The sequence below is a fragment of the Chionomys nivalis genome, chromosome 4 (genome assembly GCF_950005125.1).
Source record: "Chionomys nivalis chromosome 4, mChiNiv1.1, whole genome shotgun sequence".
NCBI lineage: Eukaryota > Metazoa > Chordata > Mammalia > Rodentia > Cricetidae > Chionomys > Chionomys nivalis.
The window spans coordinates 44,220,342-44,238,158 of NC_080089.1; the positions used below are offsets into that span (position 1 = coordinate 44,220,342).

At 47.5% G+C, this 17,817-nt stretch overlaps 1 protein-coding gene across 2 annotated transcripts in view; it reads left to right on the plus strand.

Annotated features, from left to right (window-relative positions):
* The window catches only part of Fxyd6 (FXYD domain containing ion transport regulator 6), a 28,386-nt gene extending 12,611 nt beyond the window's left edge, over window positions 1–15,775 (plus strand). Inside the window, exons 2-8 of one of the 2 annotated variants that reach the window (XM_057767044.1) lie at window positions 9,564–9,623; window positions 10,184–10,222; window positions 10,337–10,411; window positions 11,201–11,237; window positions 11,900–11,949; window positions 12,683–12,739; window positions 14,560–15,775. In XM_057767044.1, the coding sequence (XP_057623027.1) occupies window positions 9,569–9,623; window positions 10,184–10,222; window positions 10,337–10,411; window positions 11,201–11,237; window positions 11,900–11,949; window positions 12,683–12,711 (285 nt within the window). In that variant the 5' untranslated portion in view covers window positions 9,564–9,568 and the 3' untranslated portion in view covers window positions 12,712–12,739; window positions 14,560–15,775. The remainder of the gene's footprint in view (window positions 1–9,563; window positions 9,624–10,183; window positions 10,223–10,336; window positions 10,412–11,200; window positions 11,238–11,899; window positions 11,950–12,682; window positions 12,740–14,559) is intronic. The other variant, XM_057767043.1, reaches the window with a different exon arrangement.
* The last annotated feature ends 2,042 nt before the right edge of the window (window positions 15,776–17,817 follow it).

A 17,817-nucleotide genomic window follows, 5' to 3' on the forward strand; every position in this document is an offset into this window, starting at 1 on the left:
TGTCTGCCGGTAGGGCGAGGCAATTTCCCCCCATTTGGAGCTCCTACCTTGTAAAGAGAAATGTTTGTCAAATTACAGCACAATAGAGCGGGCATTCTGGCCTATCTCATTGCTGCATGGAATCAGAAGTAATACAGCATGTTGCCGTATCACCAACTGGTGGCGTCTCTTCCTGAGCAGCTTTTACCCAGCAATTAAGTGAAATTATGTGACTCAGTGTGGAAAGATAATCGCTGGAGGAACTCTTCTGATTGCGTTCTCCGCACGCACGTGAGGCGGGTGACCGCGCAAACAGCAGGATGGCGGGAGAGGAGATTAACATGGAAGGGCCGCTGTCAGCTGCAGCGTGGCTGTGCGCCTGCCGGGCCACGGATAGAATGGATCATGGGAAGGAGAAGAAACAGAGGCGGAATTCTTCCTCATACTGGCCTCGAAAGGAAGCTGCGTAGATCTGACAGAATGGTCTAGAGCAGTGTTGATCAGGATGCTAAAATGGGACAGAGTCCTGAACTCCAGCAGTGATAACGGCTCAGGTGCCCTGTCCCAGCCAGCCAGGGGTGCAGAGCCACAAAACGAGACCTTCCCAGTACGCATGTTGAGAGGCCTGGAATGTTCTTGAGCCTCCCTCCCAGTTTTATGCACGCCTGTCTGGCTTAGTCCCCCAACTGAATAGTTCTCTCTCCCCCCATCTGTTCCACAAACTCTGGAAGTGTAATTGTTATGCTCCCCCACCTTGGTCCTCCCACCTCAGCTGAGCCCCCAGCGTGCCTGCGTGCGTGCCTGCGTGCCTGCGTGTGTGCCTAGTTTCCATCCTGTAAGGAGGAAGAAAGGAATGCAGAGTTTGAAAGGGCAGGACGAGCCAGGAGCCTTACCATGGGGGGAGAAGAGGCCAGGATAGAATTCCTTGGTTAGTGGAGGAACAAAGGCATCTGTGTATGTGGTTTGGCCACTGGACACGCAGCCAGCGCCAGCTGTACCATGGCTGTGATCTTTCAATGCAGTCTAGGCGCCAAGAGGCGACCTTGGAGGAGATTCATGCTGAGGGGGACTGCTGGCATAGCCCAGGCCCCAGCAGCAGCTTGGAGGACTGAGACTCAGTCACTTCTGATTTATGACTGTGTTTCTGTCAGCGCTCTGCAGCTTGATCGCAGATGTCTGCTTTAGAATACAAAGGCAGGTCCTCACTCTGGAGCTCGGCATTCTCCGTTCTCCATACTCCGGCTCCAGCCGTCTTATCGGGGTTCTCACCACCCACCCGTCATGCTTCAGCCAGACTGGATTAGTCACTGTTTTGGAGGGTGTCTGCCACAGTCTCCTCCTGTGCTATGTAGACATCACCAGTGGACCTGGCCTCATTTTGATGCCTTCTAGGAAGACGCTGCCGGCAGCCACTGTTGAGTGAAGCACTGTGAGATTCAGCTTAAATCAAACTGGAATTCTCTTTGCCGTCCCTTCTTTCCATTGCTCCCTCTCACTGCCTTGGCTCACCTCCCTCTCCCCACACCCCTGTTTGTCTATCAAAATCCCATCCTGCTCTCAAGGCCTGACTGAAATGTCAACTCCTCTGTGGGTACCTCCAGGTCCCCTGTTAGACTGTCCTTAGGAACAGCAGGGTCTTTGTTCTATGAAGGCCCCTAAGGGTTGATTGAATTTTGTTTTACTTATGAGAGAAGGTCTCTCTATGTAGCCTGGGCTGGCCTTGAACTCATGGAACCTTCTTACCTCAGCCTGCTGAGTGCTAGGAGTATATGCATGAGCCCCATTGAGGGATTTTAATGTCAGTTCCCCCTCCTTCCAGTTTTTCAGTCTGGGCTTCTCTGAACAAGGCACAGATATATTTTGACTGTGTAATTTGAGATGGAACTTGATCTGGAAGTAGCAATAAATTTGACAGAGGGGAAGGAAGAAGGAAGGAAGGAGAGAGGAGGAGGAAGGAAGGAAGGAAGATTTCACACATAACAGGTACATACAACTTATTTCCCTCTTTTTTTGTTTGTTTGTTTTTCAATACAGGGTTTCTCTGTGTAGCCTTAGCTGTCCTGGAACTCGCTTTAGAGTAGGCTGGCCTCAAACTCGCAGAGACCTGCCTGCCTCTGCCTCCTGAGTGCTTATTTTTCTCTTTGACCAGTAGATTTAAGTCCGTTTGAGCGGCTGAACGATGATTTTTCTACTGTAAAACAGTGGTCCCAGCTTTGCTGTCATGGGGCTTGCCCCACAAGAAGGAAGAAAGGTGCCCTTACCAGTCAGTCACTCTTCTCTACATTACCAAACACCACTTAAACTTAAAAACCAAAATAAACCTTCTGACTAAAATCCTATGAAATCAAAGTAGCACAATTATGTGAAGTGTGAACTAAATTGAAATAGAGCTGTGGAGAGTGATGCCAGTAGGCACTGTTGCCTTTTGGAGACTAATAAACACGGAGCCTGCAGGGTTAGGAACCACCCATGACTTCTTCATTAGACTGACCCGTGAGAGGGGCCAACCTGCTCCTAGGTTGGTATTGGCTACTCTCAGTCCTCAGGGGGAAAAGAAAAACAAAATCTCAGAATTTCCCACAGATTTAATATAACAAATTTGAGTTCACAATCAAAGACTACTAAACCAAAGTAGTGTATGCGCATGTGTGTGTGTGTGTATGTGCGTGTGTGTGTGTGCGCTTGTGGGTGTGAGTGTATGTGTGTGTTTGTATGTGTATTGGGAAGGAACCAAGAAAAACCAAATCACAGAAACCACAAAGCAATTTATGCTCCTAAGAATTCAGGACTTTGAAATTAGCAGATACAGAACATTAAAGAATAAAAACTAAAAACAATGTCAAAAGCAAACAATAAGATCCTAAAAATGAACAGGCAACAAAGACTAATTAAATGACCAAGATATTAGAAAAAGATCCAACCAGAACATATCGAAATAATGCAATCATTGAAATAGGGAATTAAGTGGGAAGTGAAACAGCAGATTAAACACAGCTAAAGGGAGAAAAGAAATAATTTGGAAACAATTACCCGGCATGTAGTGCAGGAAAGCCAGGGAGTGGAAAATATGAACGAGCAGCTTGATGATTTGCAGAACAGAGTAAAGGCGTCCAACACATTCCCAAGTCACAATCTTAGAAGAGAGAAATAGGGGTCTGGAGAGAGGGCTCAGCAATTAGGAGCATAGACAGCTCTTCCAGAGATCATGAGTTCAGTTCCCAGCAACCACATAGCCATTCATAATGGGATTTGATGCCCTCTTCTGGCATGCAGGTGTACCTGCAGATGGAGCACCATGTACATAAGATAAATAAATATTTAAAAATCATACTGAAAAACCATTTTGAAAAAAAAGAGAGGATGAATGCAAAAGAGGAATTGTGTGAGGAGATGAAGCCTGAGAGTTGGTTAGGAGAAGGATGAGCTAACAGACAAAAGAAACACAACAGAATTCATAGAAATAACCCACATTTAGACTTCAGTGAAACTCAGAACACTAAATACAGAGAAGGAGGCAGAAAGAGGGTCTGCAGACACACAGAAACAGGGTCTACAGTGAATATGTCTTTATTAAAGGATATTCTAAAAGAAAAATTGGTCTTCACCAGAAGGAAAACAATTTGAAGGGAGGCTCAGAGTTAACAGAATAGTGGACCATTCTCCTGGTGACTGAGTTATAGTATCTGTTTCTTATCAGATTACCCACCAGACCACAGCCTTAAATAACTGACCTTTGTTATGTTGCGTATTTTCTGAGGGTTAGTAATCAGAGAGCAGCTTAGCTGGGCAGGTCTGGCTCAGGCCATTTGAAGAGGCTGCAGCCAGGCTCCCCATCCAGGTAGAGGTCATGGGAGGCCAGGCCACCTGCTTCCAAGCTTGCTTACTTGGTAGTTCATGGCTGGCTTTGAGACCTTTATCACCTGGGCCTCTCTGCAGGGTTCCCAAGTCCTTAATAGGCCCAACACAAGGTTCTGGATGGCCGCCATACCTGTCGCTGAGTGTGATCAAATCATATAAATCCTAATACCTATTTCATAGGATTTTTTTAAACTAGCAACTATTATACAAAAATGAAATATACATCAAGAAAATCACTATATGGGGGGCTGGTGAGGTGGCTCAGAGGTTCAGAGCACTGGCTGTTCTTCCAGAGGTTTTGAGTTCAATTCCCAGGAACATGTTGGCTCACAACCATCTATAATGTGATCTGGTGTCTTCTTCTGGCCTGCAGGCATACATGCAGACAGAATATTATATACATAATAAATAAATAAATCTTTTAAGAAAGAAAACCACTTTTTAGTCCCTAAAAGACCCAGCTAATGGATGATAAAACAATTTAAAACTTTCTAGTAGATTATGGTGGAAGCATGGAGGTGAATTTCTTAAGTCCTTCCTAATTATGGCATATTTTAGGATTTCTGGTTTCATTTTGGGTAAATCAGACTGTCAAATTCATTAACATAAAATGGAAAGGATTGTGTTTATTCAGCAAATGTCACTTCTCACCAAAGAAACTCACAATAGTCTAAGCACATATAGAATATAACTTTTAATAACTGACGAGAAGCAGTTTAAAGAAGGAAGAACTACATTGGTTCACAGTGTAATGGGGTAGTCTGTCATGGCAGGAAGGGTGTGGCAGCGTTGGCACTCAGGCTGCAGAGAGAAGATGGGAGGTGAGGTGGGGCTGTTAATATCAAGTCCCACCCCCAGTGACCCACTTCCTCTAGAGCATTGGTTTTCAACATGTGGGTCGTGACCCCTTGGGGTCACTTATCAGTTATCCTTCATATCAGATATTTACATTATGATTCATAACAGTGGCGAACTTACAGTTATGACATAAAAAATGAAATAATTTTATGGTTGGGGTCACCACAGTATGAGGAACTATACTAAAGGGTCACAGCATTAGGAAGGTTGAGAACCACTGCTCTAGAGAAACTCCACCTACTAAAAGTTCCACAGCTTTACAAAAGAATGTCACAGGCTATAAATCAAGTATTCTAACACATGAACCCATGGAGGTTGGGCATTTCGAGTTCAAACCATAGCTCCTCCCAAAAGAGTTAACTTCCAAATAGCATTGACGTGAGTGAGGATTGCATTCTCAAACCTTTAGCTTCTAGAAATCACAGCACATAACCAAAACCATGCAAGGTCAATATAGTAAAATTAAATTACTATCCAATTTCACGCACATGCACAGAAGTGCAAAAATCCTAAGGAGAATAACACCAAGTCTGTCTGTGTCTTTAAATATTACATTGGTTCTATCCCAGATTTAACATTAGTAATTCATATACAGAACTATTTGTTTGATCTGGGTGGTGGTGGTGCATGCCTTCAGTCTCAGCACTCAGGAGGCAGAGGTGGTAGGCAGATGTCTGAGGTCAGCCTGGTCTACAGAGCCAGTTCCAGAACAGCCAGGGCTACACAGAGAAACAAAAAGCAACAAAACAAAACAAAAAATTGTTTGGTTGATTAAAAGGGGAAACCCTATATATAAAAATCACTTACTTATTCATAATTAATATAAAGCAAACATCTTGGAGACCCAGTTTTAAAGAAGAATTTTCAAACCATTAGAACTCCATTTGAGATCAGTAAGAAGTAAGAAGACCAAATTTGTGTACATGTGTGTAAACATGTGTGTGCATATGTATATGAGATCATTGTTTCTATACTGCATTTCACTTTAAGTCTTAGTCAGTGTGCAAAGACAAGAACTAGAAATAACCCGTGTGCTAATTAGCAGGAAACACCACTCTGTCATTTACAAAGTCTGTCCACAATGAAAACTCAAAGGTATCTGGGTAAATTATTAGAAATAGAAGATCTTAGCTGGGCAGTGGTGGTGCATATCTTTAATCCCAGCACTCAGGAGGCAGAGGCAGGTGGATCTCTGTGAGTTTGAGGCCAGCCTGGTTTACAAGAGCTAGTTCCAGGACAGGCTTTAAAGCTACACAGAGAAACCCTGTCTCGAAAAAAAAAAAAAAAACACAAAAAACCAGAAAATAGGGGCCTGGAGCACTGGCTCAGAGATTAAGAACACACTGGCTGCCCTTTTGAGAGGTCCTGAGTTCAATACCAAGCTACCACATGGTGGCTCACAACCATCCTTAATGAGATCTGGTGCCCTCTTCTGGCCTGCAGGGATACATACAGACAGAACATTGTTTACATAATAAATAAATCTTTAAAAAAATAAATAAAAAAGAAATAAAAACTCTTAAGATTACTGTATTTAAAACCAATAGATAAAAATCAGTTGTTTTGTTCTATACTACTTAACATGTTAGTATTTAAAATAGCAATATAATTTTTAATGTACCCTGAATGGATCTAGCACCTATGTGAAGGTGCCACAGAGAATATTGGCAAGGTCCTGGAAAATGAAAAAAAAAAAAAAAAAAAGCTTATAAATCTTGAGGCAATTGGAATCAGGAGAATGTCAGTTCCTGCAGGTATTTTCACGACAGTTCTCATGAAAACAGGGCCAATGAGACACTCAAGAGATGGAGGTGCGCACCTCCAAACCTGACTACCCGAGTTTGATCCCATGACCCATGTGGTAGAAGAGGACCATCTTCCCGCAAGCTGTCATCTGACCTACACACACACACAGTAAAATAAATTAAGTAAAAAGAAGAGTCATGGACCGAGAGGAGATATTAGAATATTCAATAACTGAAGTTCAGTGTCAAAATTGAGAAAATGGTTTGAAAATGAAAAGAAAAAGGATGGGAACATCCCATCACTTATGAAGAAATGCAAGCAATGAACACCCAGTGTTAAGTGACCGGCTTAACACCACATTTTATGCCTTTAGCTTAATAAAAATGATGACATCTGATAATGTCAGATACTGCTTAGGACCGAGAGCAGCAGAGACAAACCACATCATTTGATGGGCTGTTAAGACGGGAATGACCTCCACAGGGGACAACTGAACCTGTGTAGTGGTGGCAGTTGACAACCCGAGCTGTGACTTCAGAGCTATGCTCACTCTAGGCCATCATTTCCGGGCTGCAGTGAGAGACTTGTCAAGGGGCTGCATTGTATTTCTTGCAAAGAAACAAAACAGTGAAGTACATCATTCACAGTAAATGCTGTTTGGTGGCCGTGTTTTCTAGTATCCGCGAATGTATGTTTGTGCTGGTCTGTAACATCAATCCTGTTCCTTTGAAGAGTGGGTGCTCAAAATTGTTTTTTTTTTTTTTTTTAAAAAAAACTCTCTTGATTTTAGGTGTGCTTTGGGTAGCACGCACCCAAGTGTCCATAACTATATCATTTAGAGTTAGCAATATCTTTTTAAAGACACCAGACATCCATCAACAAGAGAATGGATCACTACATAGTAATTTGCCTTCACAATGAAATATCACATGTTAAACATGAATTAACTATGATTCTATGTAATAGTGTAGATAAAACTTCAGAACGATGTTGATCAAATCAAGTCTCAGGAGACTAAATATTATATTAAAATTATAAAGCTAAAAATTTCTTTGAAAGCTTTATGAGGAGTTGGGGAGATGGCTCAGTTACTAAAGTGTTGGCCCCTCCGCTTGAGGACCATAGTTTAATCCCTTGAACTTATGGGGGGGGGAGGGTGTAGTGGAAGCTAACTGAGTCTCAGCACTGAGAAGGTGAGGAGGAGAATTGCTGGGATTTTCTGCCACCCAATCTAACTAAATCAAATCTGTCAGCTCCAGGGTCAGGGAGACCCTGTCTCACGAAAGAAAGGAGATGTCTCATGTTGATCTCTTGGCTCCACATGCATACACATGCCCCCGTGTAGACTCTGAACATTTAGATATGCATAAAACCACACTAAGCAACGTGACTGGATATATGTGTCAAGGACAGTTTTAAGAAGAGCAGGTGTATACATTCATACAGTGGGAGATTATTCTTTTTCCACCGCTTACATCTGGTTAGGCATGGTTAGAGGTACAGCTATGCTGCCCCCTGGCGTCTGACTGGTGAATGGCAGCTGAGCCACTTGTTAGAATGAGTGCGGGCTGGGCCATACTAGCCAGGCTGTACCCAGGCTAACCCTACCTGGAAAAGACTGAGCAGCTTTGTACACTCCTGATTTGAGTTCTTCTCCCCTCTCACTCTGTATAACTCTCTGACCCTGAGACTAATGAGTGTAACTCCACTGATAGATGTCTCGGATGAAGCCAACTGGTCCTGTGTGTTCCATCCAGGTCCTCCCCCGACCCCATCCCCAGGATTCAGTGGTGGAGCATGCAGTGTCTTCCAGGGAAGGAGGGACTGGGGGCTGATGCTCAGGAACATCTGTCCACGTTCCCTTTATGGAATCAAGTCACCTTTTGGGAGTTGGTGACCTTGTCTTCTAGGAAAAACTGATGAATACAGAGAAAACAGCATGGAGGACAACTTAAGGTCATATATGGATGTCAGGGTTTGCCATAGAGTTTGGGGAACAGAAAGCACCTCCACCCCTTGATGTACTACATGACTGGTGAAAACCCTTCCTAGGGGCTGGAAAGACGGCTCAGTGCGATTCAGTGCTTAACTAACGCTCACTGCTCTTCCACAGGTCCAGCACTCACACCAGACACCCTAATTGCCTGTAACTCCAGCTCCAGGAGATCCGATGTCCTGGATCTTCTAGCCTTCAGGGACACCTGCACACATATAGCAGACATGCATAGACACACATGCACGCACACAAATAAAATATAAATAAATCTTTTTTAAAAAGGCCTGTTGACTGTGAGAGCTGGACCAGGAGCCCCCAAACTTAACGAGGCAGAGATGGCCTGGAAGAAAGACGCTGGGGGGATCATCTCCAAAGCCTTTGGGGTGTCAGGCTTTAAGTTACTGAACCATCATATGACCTTGTCCCTGCTGCTCCTTCTATGAAGGTCATTTACTATCAGTTCCAGACCTGCAGCAGGGACCTATGACAGTGTCTGCTCAGTGTTCTGCCTCATCTGGCATAACAGAATTGAGCAGGCAGAGCTCCCTGAGAGTCCGATCCTGCAGTAGGTACAGTGGTCCTGGTGATCTGAAGTAACCTCAGGTCACACAGTAGGTACAGTGGTCCTGGTGATCTGAAGTAACCTCAGGTCACACAGTAGGTACAGTGGTCCCGGTGATCTGAAGTAACCTCAGGTCACACATAGGTACAGTGGTCCCGGTGATCTGAAGTAACCTCAGGTCACACAGTAGGTACAATGGTCCCGGTGATCTGAAGTAACCTCAAGTCACACAGTAGGTACAATGGTCCCCGTGATCTGAAGCAACTTCAGGTCACACAGTAGGTACAATGGTCCCGGTGATCTGAAGTAACCTCAGGTCACACAGTAGGTACAATGGTCCCCGTGATCTGAAGTAACCTCAGGTCACACAGTAGGTACAGTGGTCCCTGTGATCTGAAGTAACCTCAGGTCACACAGTAGGTACAGTGGTCCCCGTGATCTGAAGTAACCTCAGGTCACACATACTCCCCGCACAGCTAAGGCTGGAATGAGCCTGGGTCAGGGTGATGGCTTGAGGAGGAAGGTCTTCTGTCCCTGGAGTAATGTCTTCCTTCTTTATTACAGACACCATGCAGACGGTGCTGATCCTCTGCAGCCTGCTGGCCCCTGCAGTCCTGGCTAGTGGTAAGAGTCCTTTAGGGCCTACTTATACCAAGCTGGCAGCTGTAGCCCTTTCTGGTAGAAGGTTCTGGCCCTTTTGAATATTAGGATTGAGAGGCAGCTTCACCTCTGGACAGAGACCAGAGAAAAACAGATCCTAATTGAGGTGTCCCCACTGTTCCCCACATGGGTCCAGCTGACCTTCTGTTAATCTCTTCAGGAACCTTGGGCTCCTGTGGATTTGCAGCCTAGACTGCAATTACTCACCTTGACCATATGTGCAAGTCATGAGACCGCTTGGTCTCAGTTTCCCCATTTGTCACTAGATGATAGACAACCTGTCCTCTAGAGTAAATAAATAAAGACCTTGCTGCAACCTCAGGACCCCACTGAGGCTGAGTCATCTCTGCTGCAGGCCCTGGCCCCTATGCCTAGGAAACCCATCTTCCATGATCTCCTGTGTCTCTGCCCAGTGATCCTGTTTCACAAGGGTCCTTTAGTGGGGACGGGGAGCTGTGGAACAGGTAGGGCATCACAGAAAGCACCACTACCTTCCTCTTGACCATGTCTGTCTACTTTCGCAGCACCTGAGAAGGAGAAAGAAAAGGATCCATTCTATTATGGTGAGTGAGCCCAGCAGCCCTGGGGCGTGGCCCCATCTGAGCTGGGGGAGGGGGGGCAGACGTGTTCTCCTGGCCCTGCCTCTCTTCCACCTCTCATCCCTGGTTCCTTTGCAGACTACCAGACCCTGAGGATTGGGGGATTGGTGTTTGCTGTGGTCCTCTTCTCTGTTGGGATACTCCTCATCCTGAGTAAGCTTGTTTCCTCTTCTCCGTGGCTGCTAGACAGATGGGGGGCAGTGTAGAAGCTCAGCCGTTTTGTCTGTGGGACAGGTCTGCCTCTATGGTATCTCCAGGACCAATACAGGGTGGGGCATGTAGTAAGTGCTCGGTAAAACAAGAAAGATGAGCTCAGAAAAATGTAGGTGAGGACAGAGCTAAAAAGAGCAAGCTGTTCTCTGCATCCCTAGGGCAGGAGCTCGCCCATCCCAGGAGACAGATGCCATTCTCCTAGTGCTCCTAGCAGCGTGTCCCCATGTGCTTCCCCATGAGTGTGGCACTGAGTGCCCCACCCTGATTATTTTTGCGCACCGTATGAAAGGGCAAAGTTCATCATAGTGAGCAGGCAGTGGTGGGGCAGCTTGGTCCATGGTAGCAGGCTTTGACTTGTTCTTATTAAGGCTGACCAGGAAACAGAAAGCTCAGGGTATAACCAGAAGCACATGCAAGACCTCACCCCAACAACCCACTTTGGTTAACTAGGCCCCACCTCCCAAAGATTTCCTCCGCCCACAAATAGCACCGCCACTGAGGAGCAGCTATTCAGACACACACTGCCATATAAACCGCCGCTCCTGGCCTCAGTTGATCCCTGCCCCCTACCTGGAGTTGCTTTGTGCGGTAGTGCAGGTGTCCTTTGGCTGTATCTGGCTGTGCCTTTGGCCTATACAGATTCACGGTAGATCTTCCACGTCCCAGCTGGGAGCTTGACCTTGACCTGCTGTTGGGAGCATGACCTTGGATGGTTTCTTTGTGTTTCAGGCCGCAGGTGCAAGTGCAGTTTCAATCAGAAGCCCAGGTAAGAGTGCCGGGATTGTGGCCAATGGGGACAACAGCAGAAGGGACAGGGAAGGACTGTGCTGCAAACCCGGCGTTTGTCTCAGAGAGCGAATGTGGGAGGCCGAGGTGTGGATGTGGGGATTTCCAAGTGACTTTGGAACAAAGGAGAGGTCATGACATGGAGGGTGGACCTCTAGGTAAATAGGAACGCTGAGTCAGACGGGCTTGAACCTTGTCTGGAGGTCTTTGAGACAGCTAGGCTGGCTAAGGGGGAAGCAGAGGACCTCATGGCTGCTCTGAGGGGCAGGGCCAATACACTGTCCCTGTTTCTCATCTCTTCCCGAGGCTCTGTGCACTGCATAGGCACCTGACCTTCTTTCTATACCACATTGGGTTACACTCCAATTATTAAAACAGCCATGGTGGCCATGGGCCTCAAAAACCAGAGGCACACCCAAATCCTGCCTAGGAGCAGACCCTGAAGGGTACCCATAAGTTCTCTTTGCCTGTGTCCCCATCAGTCCTGACTTCTCCATTTCTTCACGTGACCCATGGTAGAGTGAATCCTTCAGGGACTCGGAGGGGACGGGCTCCAGAGGCCCTGCTTCAGTGAAGAGAATGGGACGCTCTGTGGTTTGCCCTGGACACCGGTGACAGAATGTATCTCTCCTCTTGTCATAGGGCTCCAGGGGATGAAGAGGCGCAGGTGGAGAATCTCATCACCACAAATGGTAACTGCCAGGAAAGGGTGCCAGGAGAGGGTCTTCCCAAGGTCTGGGGAGGGAACAGACTGGGTGATGTGAGCTGCTTTGGGGTTCAGCAGACATGCCTCTGAGAGCCAGGAGAGGGCTCTCCAGGACCTCTGTGATGTTAGCTCTTCACCCGTACCAGGGACTGCTTTACCTTCCTCACAGTGGCTGTGCTGTGAGCTGCAACTGTTAGTGCCTGGAGGCCGTAGCCTGGAGAGAGGTCTGTTCCCCAGTCAATGGCTCTGTTGCTACCACTAAAGGCAGTTCTAAGTAAATCTCTATAGTTCTAATAAAACTGGAGAATCAAAGGCTAAGGTGAAAGCCTGGGAGCTCAGAGAGTTAGAGTAGTAACTGGCTAACTTTTTATCTTTGCTGACATCCTGGAAACCACTCCCTTCCATACTGCCCCAGCTTAAACAAAAACAAAAAAAACAAAAACCCACACTAAGCTCCTTTCTGCTATTTGCTATTTCCTGTCAAACAGTCACAACAAGAGACAGACTACCGGTGATAGTCCTTGTCTCTGAGTACCTGTTCATACCTAGCGGACTCCATCTCTACCCGTGTGCTAAGCCCCATAGGTGGCCATCATTACCGTTTTTAACAACCTAGGTCCGTGACCCCAAATCCTAGTATCAGGCATCAGCAAGGGTTCAGCATGGTGCACCCCCTAGGTGAGCAGCCTCCCTCTTTATCAGTCTGCCTTCTCTTCCAGCTGCGGAGCCCCAGAAGTCCGAGAACTGAAGCGCAGCCTCCAGCAGGAAGGTAGACGGTCCGTACCCAGTCCCCTGCTGTCTCACCACTCTTTGCTGAGTCTGGGCATTGGCATAATGCCAACTTCTCCATGGGACTCTCTTATCAGTTCATTTACTCTGAGGGTCTCCCAGAGGTGGGGGAGGGACAGTGGACAGCCCAGTCCCAGAGATGTCCAGAGGTGGTCCTCACCCAAACACAGCATGCCTAGCGAGGGCACCAAGGCTTCCAAACAGCTTTGGGGTCAGGCTCACGTGGTGCTGTCCCAGCTACCGCAGGGATGTGAGTTGGGTGGGGCTCATTTAGTGAAACTTCCATATCAAAGTGACACTAATAATGAGCTGAAAACCACTTAAACACACGCATGTGCGTGCACACACATTTATTATGAAACTTTCCAATACTACTCAAAAATAGGGAAAATAATATGTCTCCCCCCCATACCTTCAACTGTCCTCAACATTTGGGGTTCACCGTGTGTTCATTTCCATTGCTTACTGTAGGGTGTGTCAGAGACTACATAGCAGTTAGATAAATCTTCCAGTCAGCTGGCCTTATAGGAACCCCTGGAGCCTACCCCAAGACATAGGCCATGCAGGGCCGGCCCCATTTATAATGGAAAAACATGCAGTCAGAGAAGTCATTCCGATAGTGCCCTAGTCAGGGTTGATATTGCTATAGTGAAACACCTTGACCTAAAGGCAAGTTGGGGAGGAAAGGGTTATTTCCACATTGAAGGAAGTCAGGACAGGGGAACTCAAACAGGGCAGGATCCTGGAGGCAGGAGCTGATGCAGAGACCATGGAAGGGTGCTGCTTACTGGCCTGCTCCACATGGCTCGCTGAGTCTGCTTTCTTATAGAACCCAGGACCCCCAGCCCATGTGTGTCCCCAACCACAATGGGCTGGGCCCTCCCCATCACTCACTAACTAAGAAAATGCCTTTTGGGCTCGCCTACAACCCTGTGTTTTGGAGGCATTTTCTCAATTGAGGTTCCCTACTCTCAGACAACTGTAGCTTGCGTCAAATTGACACTAAACCAGCCAACACAGACAGTGTGTGACAAGCTGGGCCCGGAGTCTAGGTCTCTGTGGCTATAGGTTAGGGTCGCCCACAGCAGCCACTAAGCTGTGGTCTGGAGAGCAGACCCTGGGATATACAAAGGCAAGAAAGCCATTTTTGTCCCCTCACTTCTGCCCCAGACTCCACACAATAAGGCTTACCAGACAAGTACATAACTTTAGCTAAAGTTGCAAATTAAAGGCTTTCTCAAGCCAGATATAGCGGGGTATACATGTAAACCCAGCCCATAGGAGATAGAGATAGAAAGGTCAGAAGTTCAAGGTCAACCCTGGCCAACAGTGAGTTTGAAGTCAGTCTGGGCTCCCATGGACTCTGTCTCAATAAACAAACAAACAAACAAACAAACAAAAGCAAAAAATGAAACAAAACAAAAAAAAATGTCTTGTCATGGACACCAGACTTTTACTTCCGTGAACCTGTGTAGTATTTTAATTCCTTGCAGTGTCTGCACCGCCACATGTCAGCCCCGGGCAGCAAAGCAGGGCTCACTGTATCCATCTTTAGAATGGATGTCTTAAAGACATGTAACCACTTAAACAGGGGTCTGTCAACAACTCCAGCCCAGGAAGCCTATCCAGCCTCCATCTTCCTTGCCTCCCAGGCTCGTATGTTCTTCACCGGACCTCGGGGCTTCAAGGGCATGTCATCTGGGGGGTTGGTTAATGGGTAAAGGGTCTGTGCTGAAGGTGGAGAGAGGACCGGGTATGGGTCCCAGAAAGGATCTGGGGTTTTAATGTGAATTCTCTGCTTCTGCAGCCTCCAGAAGCCTAGGCCAGCGCCTGATCCTTTAGCAGCTGGTGCCAAGGCTTGAGAAAACCGGCTGCTTCAGACCAGACCCTTCCCTAGGAGAAGCCAAGAACACGTGTTCCCGGCGCCTCTCCCTGTCCCCACTAACTCCAGTCCTGTACTTAAAGACCCAACACTCACAGCCCTTCCTTTCTCACCACAGCCGGGGGTCTGGCCCCTTTCTGGGCTGTGTCTATGTGTGTGTGTGTCTGCCGGCTGTGGTCTTGTGGCTACTCATTCGTGAATTTCATTGTTCCTGTGAACTCTGTGTGTGTTCCCTTTCCCGGGAGGGACTGGGCCATGTTGCCATCCATGCCTTGTGCCCTCCTGTGGCCTCTATCTCCTCTTGCTCTCTGCAGTCTGCTCTGCCCCTGAGAAGCCCTATTCCATCTCTGGATTTAGGTTTGAGGGAGAATTGTGCCCAGGGCAGGAGTCCCCAGCTGTCTTGGGACTGAGAGGTGTATATCCTCTGTGTTTCCTCTCAGAGGAAGCTTGCTACCTCTCAGAGGAAGGTTACATCCGTTTCAAAGGTCTGTCAGCTGCTGGAGAGGCCAAAGATGGCCTCCCTCCAGGCCTACTGGGGTCCTTATCCTTTTAGGGTGACCCCTGCAGCGCTCCAGTCTGTCCTACCTGTTGCAGAAGGGAACATGAGGCGGGGGAGGATTCCAGGCACAGGGCTTCTTGCCTCTGGGAATGAGCCCCTCACATACCTTTTGAGCAATAACCCCGCAGATTCTGGAATCCTCCTACTTTCGCCCACCTTCTCAGCTTCTGGGACTTTCATTTCTAGCCCAGTTCATTTGACCCGAGGATTCCTTCCTTCTCTGAAGAAGGTGTCTGGCAGGGATGGCTGAAGGGATGGGCAGCAGAGAGAGCGGGGTGGATCTGGCAGCCACTGCAGTTTCTTTCCTCCACCTGTCAAGGGTCAGAGTGGAAAAGGATGGGAGGGTGCAGGAGCTGCAGGGTTGCAGGTCAGAGACCAACAGGGTATGGACAGCCTGGGTGCACAGCCAAGGCTAGAAGTCAAAGGTCATCAGAGTAGAAACTCAAACCAAACCCTGCCCCACCTGTCCATTGTATTCCCTTGGAAACTCACCAAGCCACACTGTGTACACTGCTGATCTCTGTCTTGTGATCTATCCTCTGACAACGGAAAAATAAGTAAATAAAACCTTGTTTCGTGGTGGCTCTGATTGGCTTTCCTTCCTCCGAGAGTCTGAGGGTTTGGGGACCTTAAAGGACAAGAGAGCCTGTCCCCAGTCAGAGGGAGGAGGTCAAGACTGAAGGGTGCTGGGGAGGTGCCAGGCATTTGGGCCTCTTTCACAAAGGGTTCCTAGAGCTTGGGTTTGGATCCCATCTCCCCTACTCCCTTTCTACAGGTCGCTGGTCACAGGTTCTTCTCACAGCAGGGCAAGTTCCATAGAGTAGAAAGAGCCCTGGTCACATAAAGTGACATAGTGCCAATAATGTAGAAAGGAACCTGCAAGCCTCCCAAAGACATTCTGATTGAGTTTGGTGCTATTTTTTTAAGTACTGTTGGCCAAACAAACACAGCTGCAGGTGGATTCATTTGAAGGTAGCAAGCACAGCCCAGTCTCCAGCCTTCTGTGTGTCTTGGGTAAGACACAACTCCTAGCTAGAGGGGGAGGAATAAGCCTTGTTCTAACCCGAGACTGTCTGGAACATCTTAGGGTCTCAAGAGAACCTCCATAGGTCCAGTGAGGGTTCTGAGTTGCTTCCGGCCACAGGGCTGCACGACACAGGTCTGAGGGAGCAGATGGGTTCACTCTCTTGCTAACGATCTCAAGGCCTGCTTGGTGCATTTCCCACACCTGCCCTTCCCTCTGCCCTTGGTGTGTTTTGCCCCTTGGGACTCGGAAAAGATGGAGTGTTTCAGCAGGGCCCAAGCCTAATATTGTCAAGCCAGGGTGGCAGGTGTTAAATAGCTCTGGTCACATGTGGACTTGGGAAGGAAGCAGTTGAGCTCCGTTCACAGCACACTCAGGCATCAGGGAATTCCTGTCCTTGCAGGGGACTGAGACCCCCAGAGGCCCCAGACACACAAAGGATTGTGGGTACTGTGCAGGCATTACTAGAACCAAAGCATTAAGCTTTGAAGAAGTCCGATGAGAGGTTCCGACCTTCCTTCACGACACCAACAAAAGGCAGTAACTGTTATTTTCCTATGTCTAAAATGGTGACGGGCTTTGCAAGGTGTCTGCAAGCACCCACTTAGTTTGCCTGCTGTTCTGGCTGGTTTTGTGTCAAGTTGATACAAGCGAGAGTCAGCAGAGAGAAAGAAGCCTCAGTTGAGGCAATGCCTCCATGACATCCAGCCGGAATGCATTTTTTTCAATTAGTGATCACCGGGGGGGGGGGGCAGCCCATGGTGGGTGGTAACATCCCTGGGCTGGTGGTCCTGAGTTCTATAAGAAAGCAGGTCAAGCAAGCCATGTGAAGCAAGCTAGTAAGCATGCCTCTGCATCAGCTCCTGCCTCTAGGTTCCAGCCCTGCTTGAGTTCCTGTCCTGACTTCCTCCAATGATAGGCTATGATCTAGAAGTATAGGCCAAATAAACCCTTTCTTCCCCAACTCGCTTTTTGGTCATGTCCCTTCAGGAAGTGACCTAGTTAGACTGCACCCCTGGCTGTGCCCTGAGGAGGCTCCTATAGGTCCAGACCAGACCCACAGAGACGGAAAACTTGGCCATCAAAACCAATATAGATGTATAATTAGACATCTACCAAGGTCTAGACAGATGCAGGGGTGGGGTTTCACATGAGCCACCCCCTCCCACACTCACATCAACACCGCAACCTCAGGAGGGTGGGGCCCTGCAGGCTACCCAGCCTTTGATACCCTATACCTGTTTCTACTTGTGATTTGTTTTATGTTTTTTTCTTTAAGACAGGGTCTCAATAGCCCGTGCTGGCCTCAAACTCAAAAGCAAAACATTTAGCTAAGAATGACCTTACCTTCCAGTCTTCCTGCTTCCACCTCCTGACTTGGGGTTACAGATGTGTTCTGATGTTTGAACTCAGGACTTGGTGCATGCGATGTGAGCTTATGGTCGACTGAGCTATATCCCCAGTCCCTGTGATTTGGTTTAATGTGGTAACTTTACTTGGTTGGAGAGGAAAGCTACGGACTACTGTAATAAAGGGTTGATGAGTCCCTTGTTCTCAGTGACCTTGAGGGTTCTCCAAATTTGAACTCCCAGAACCTCCC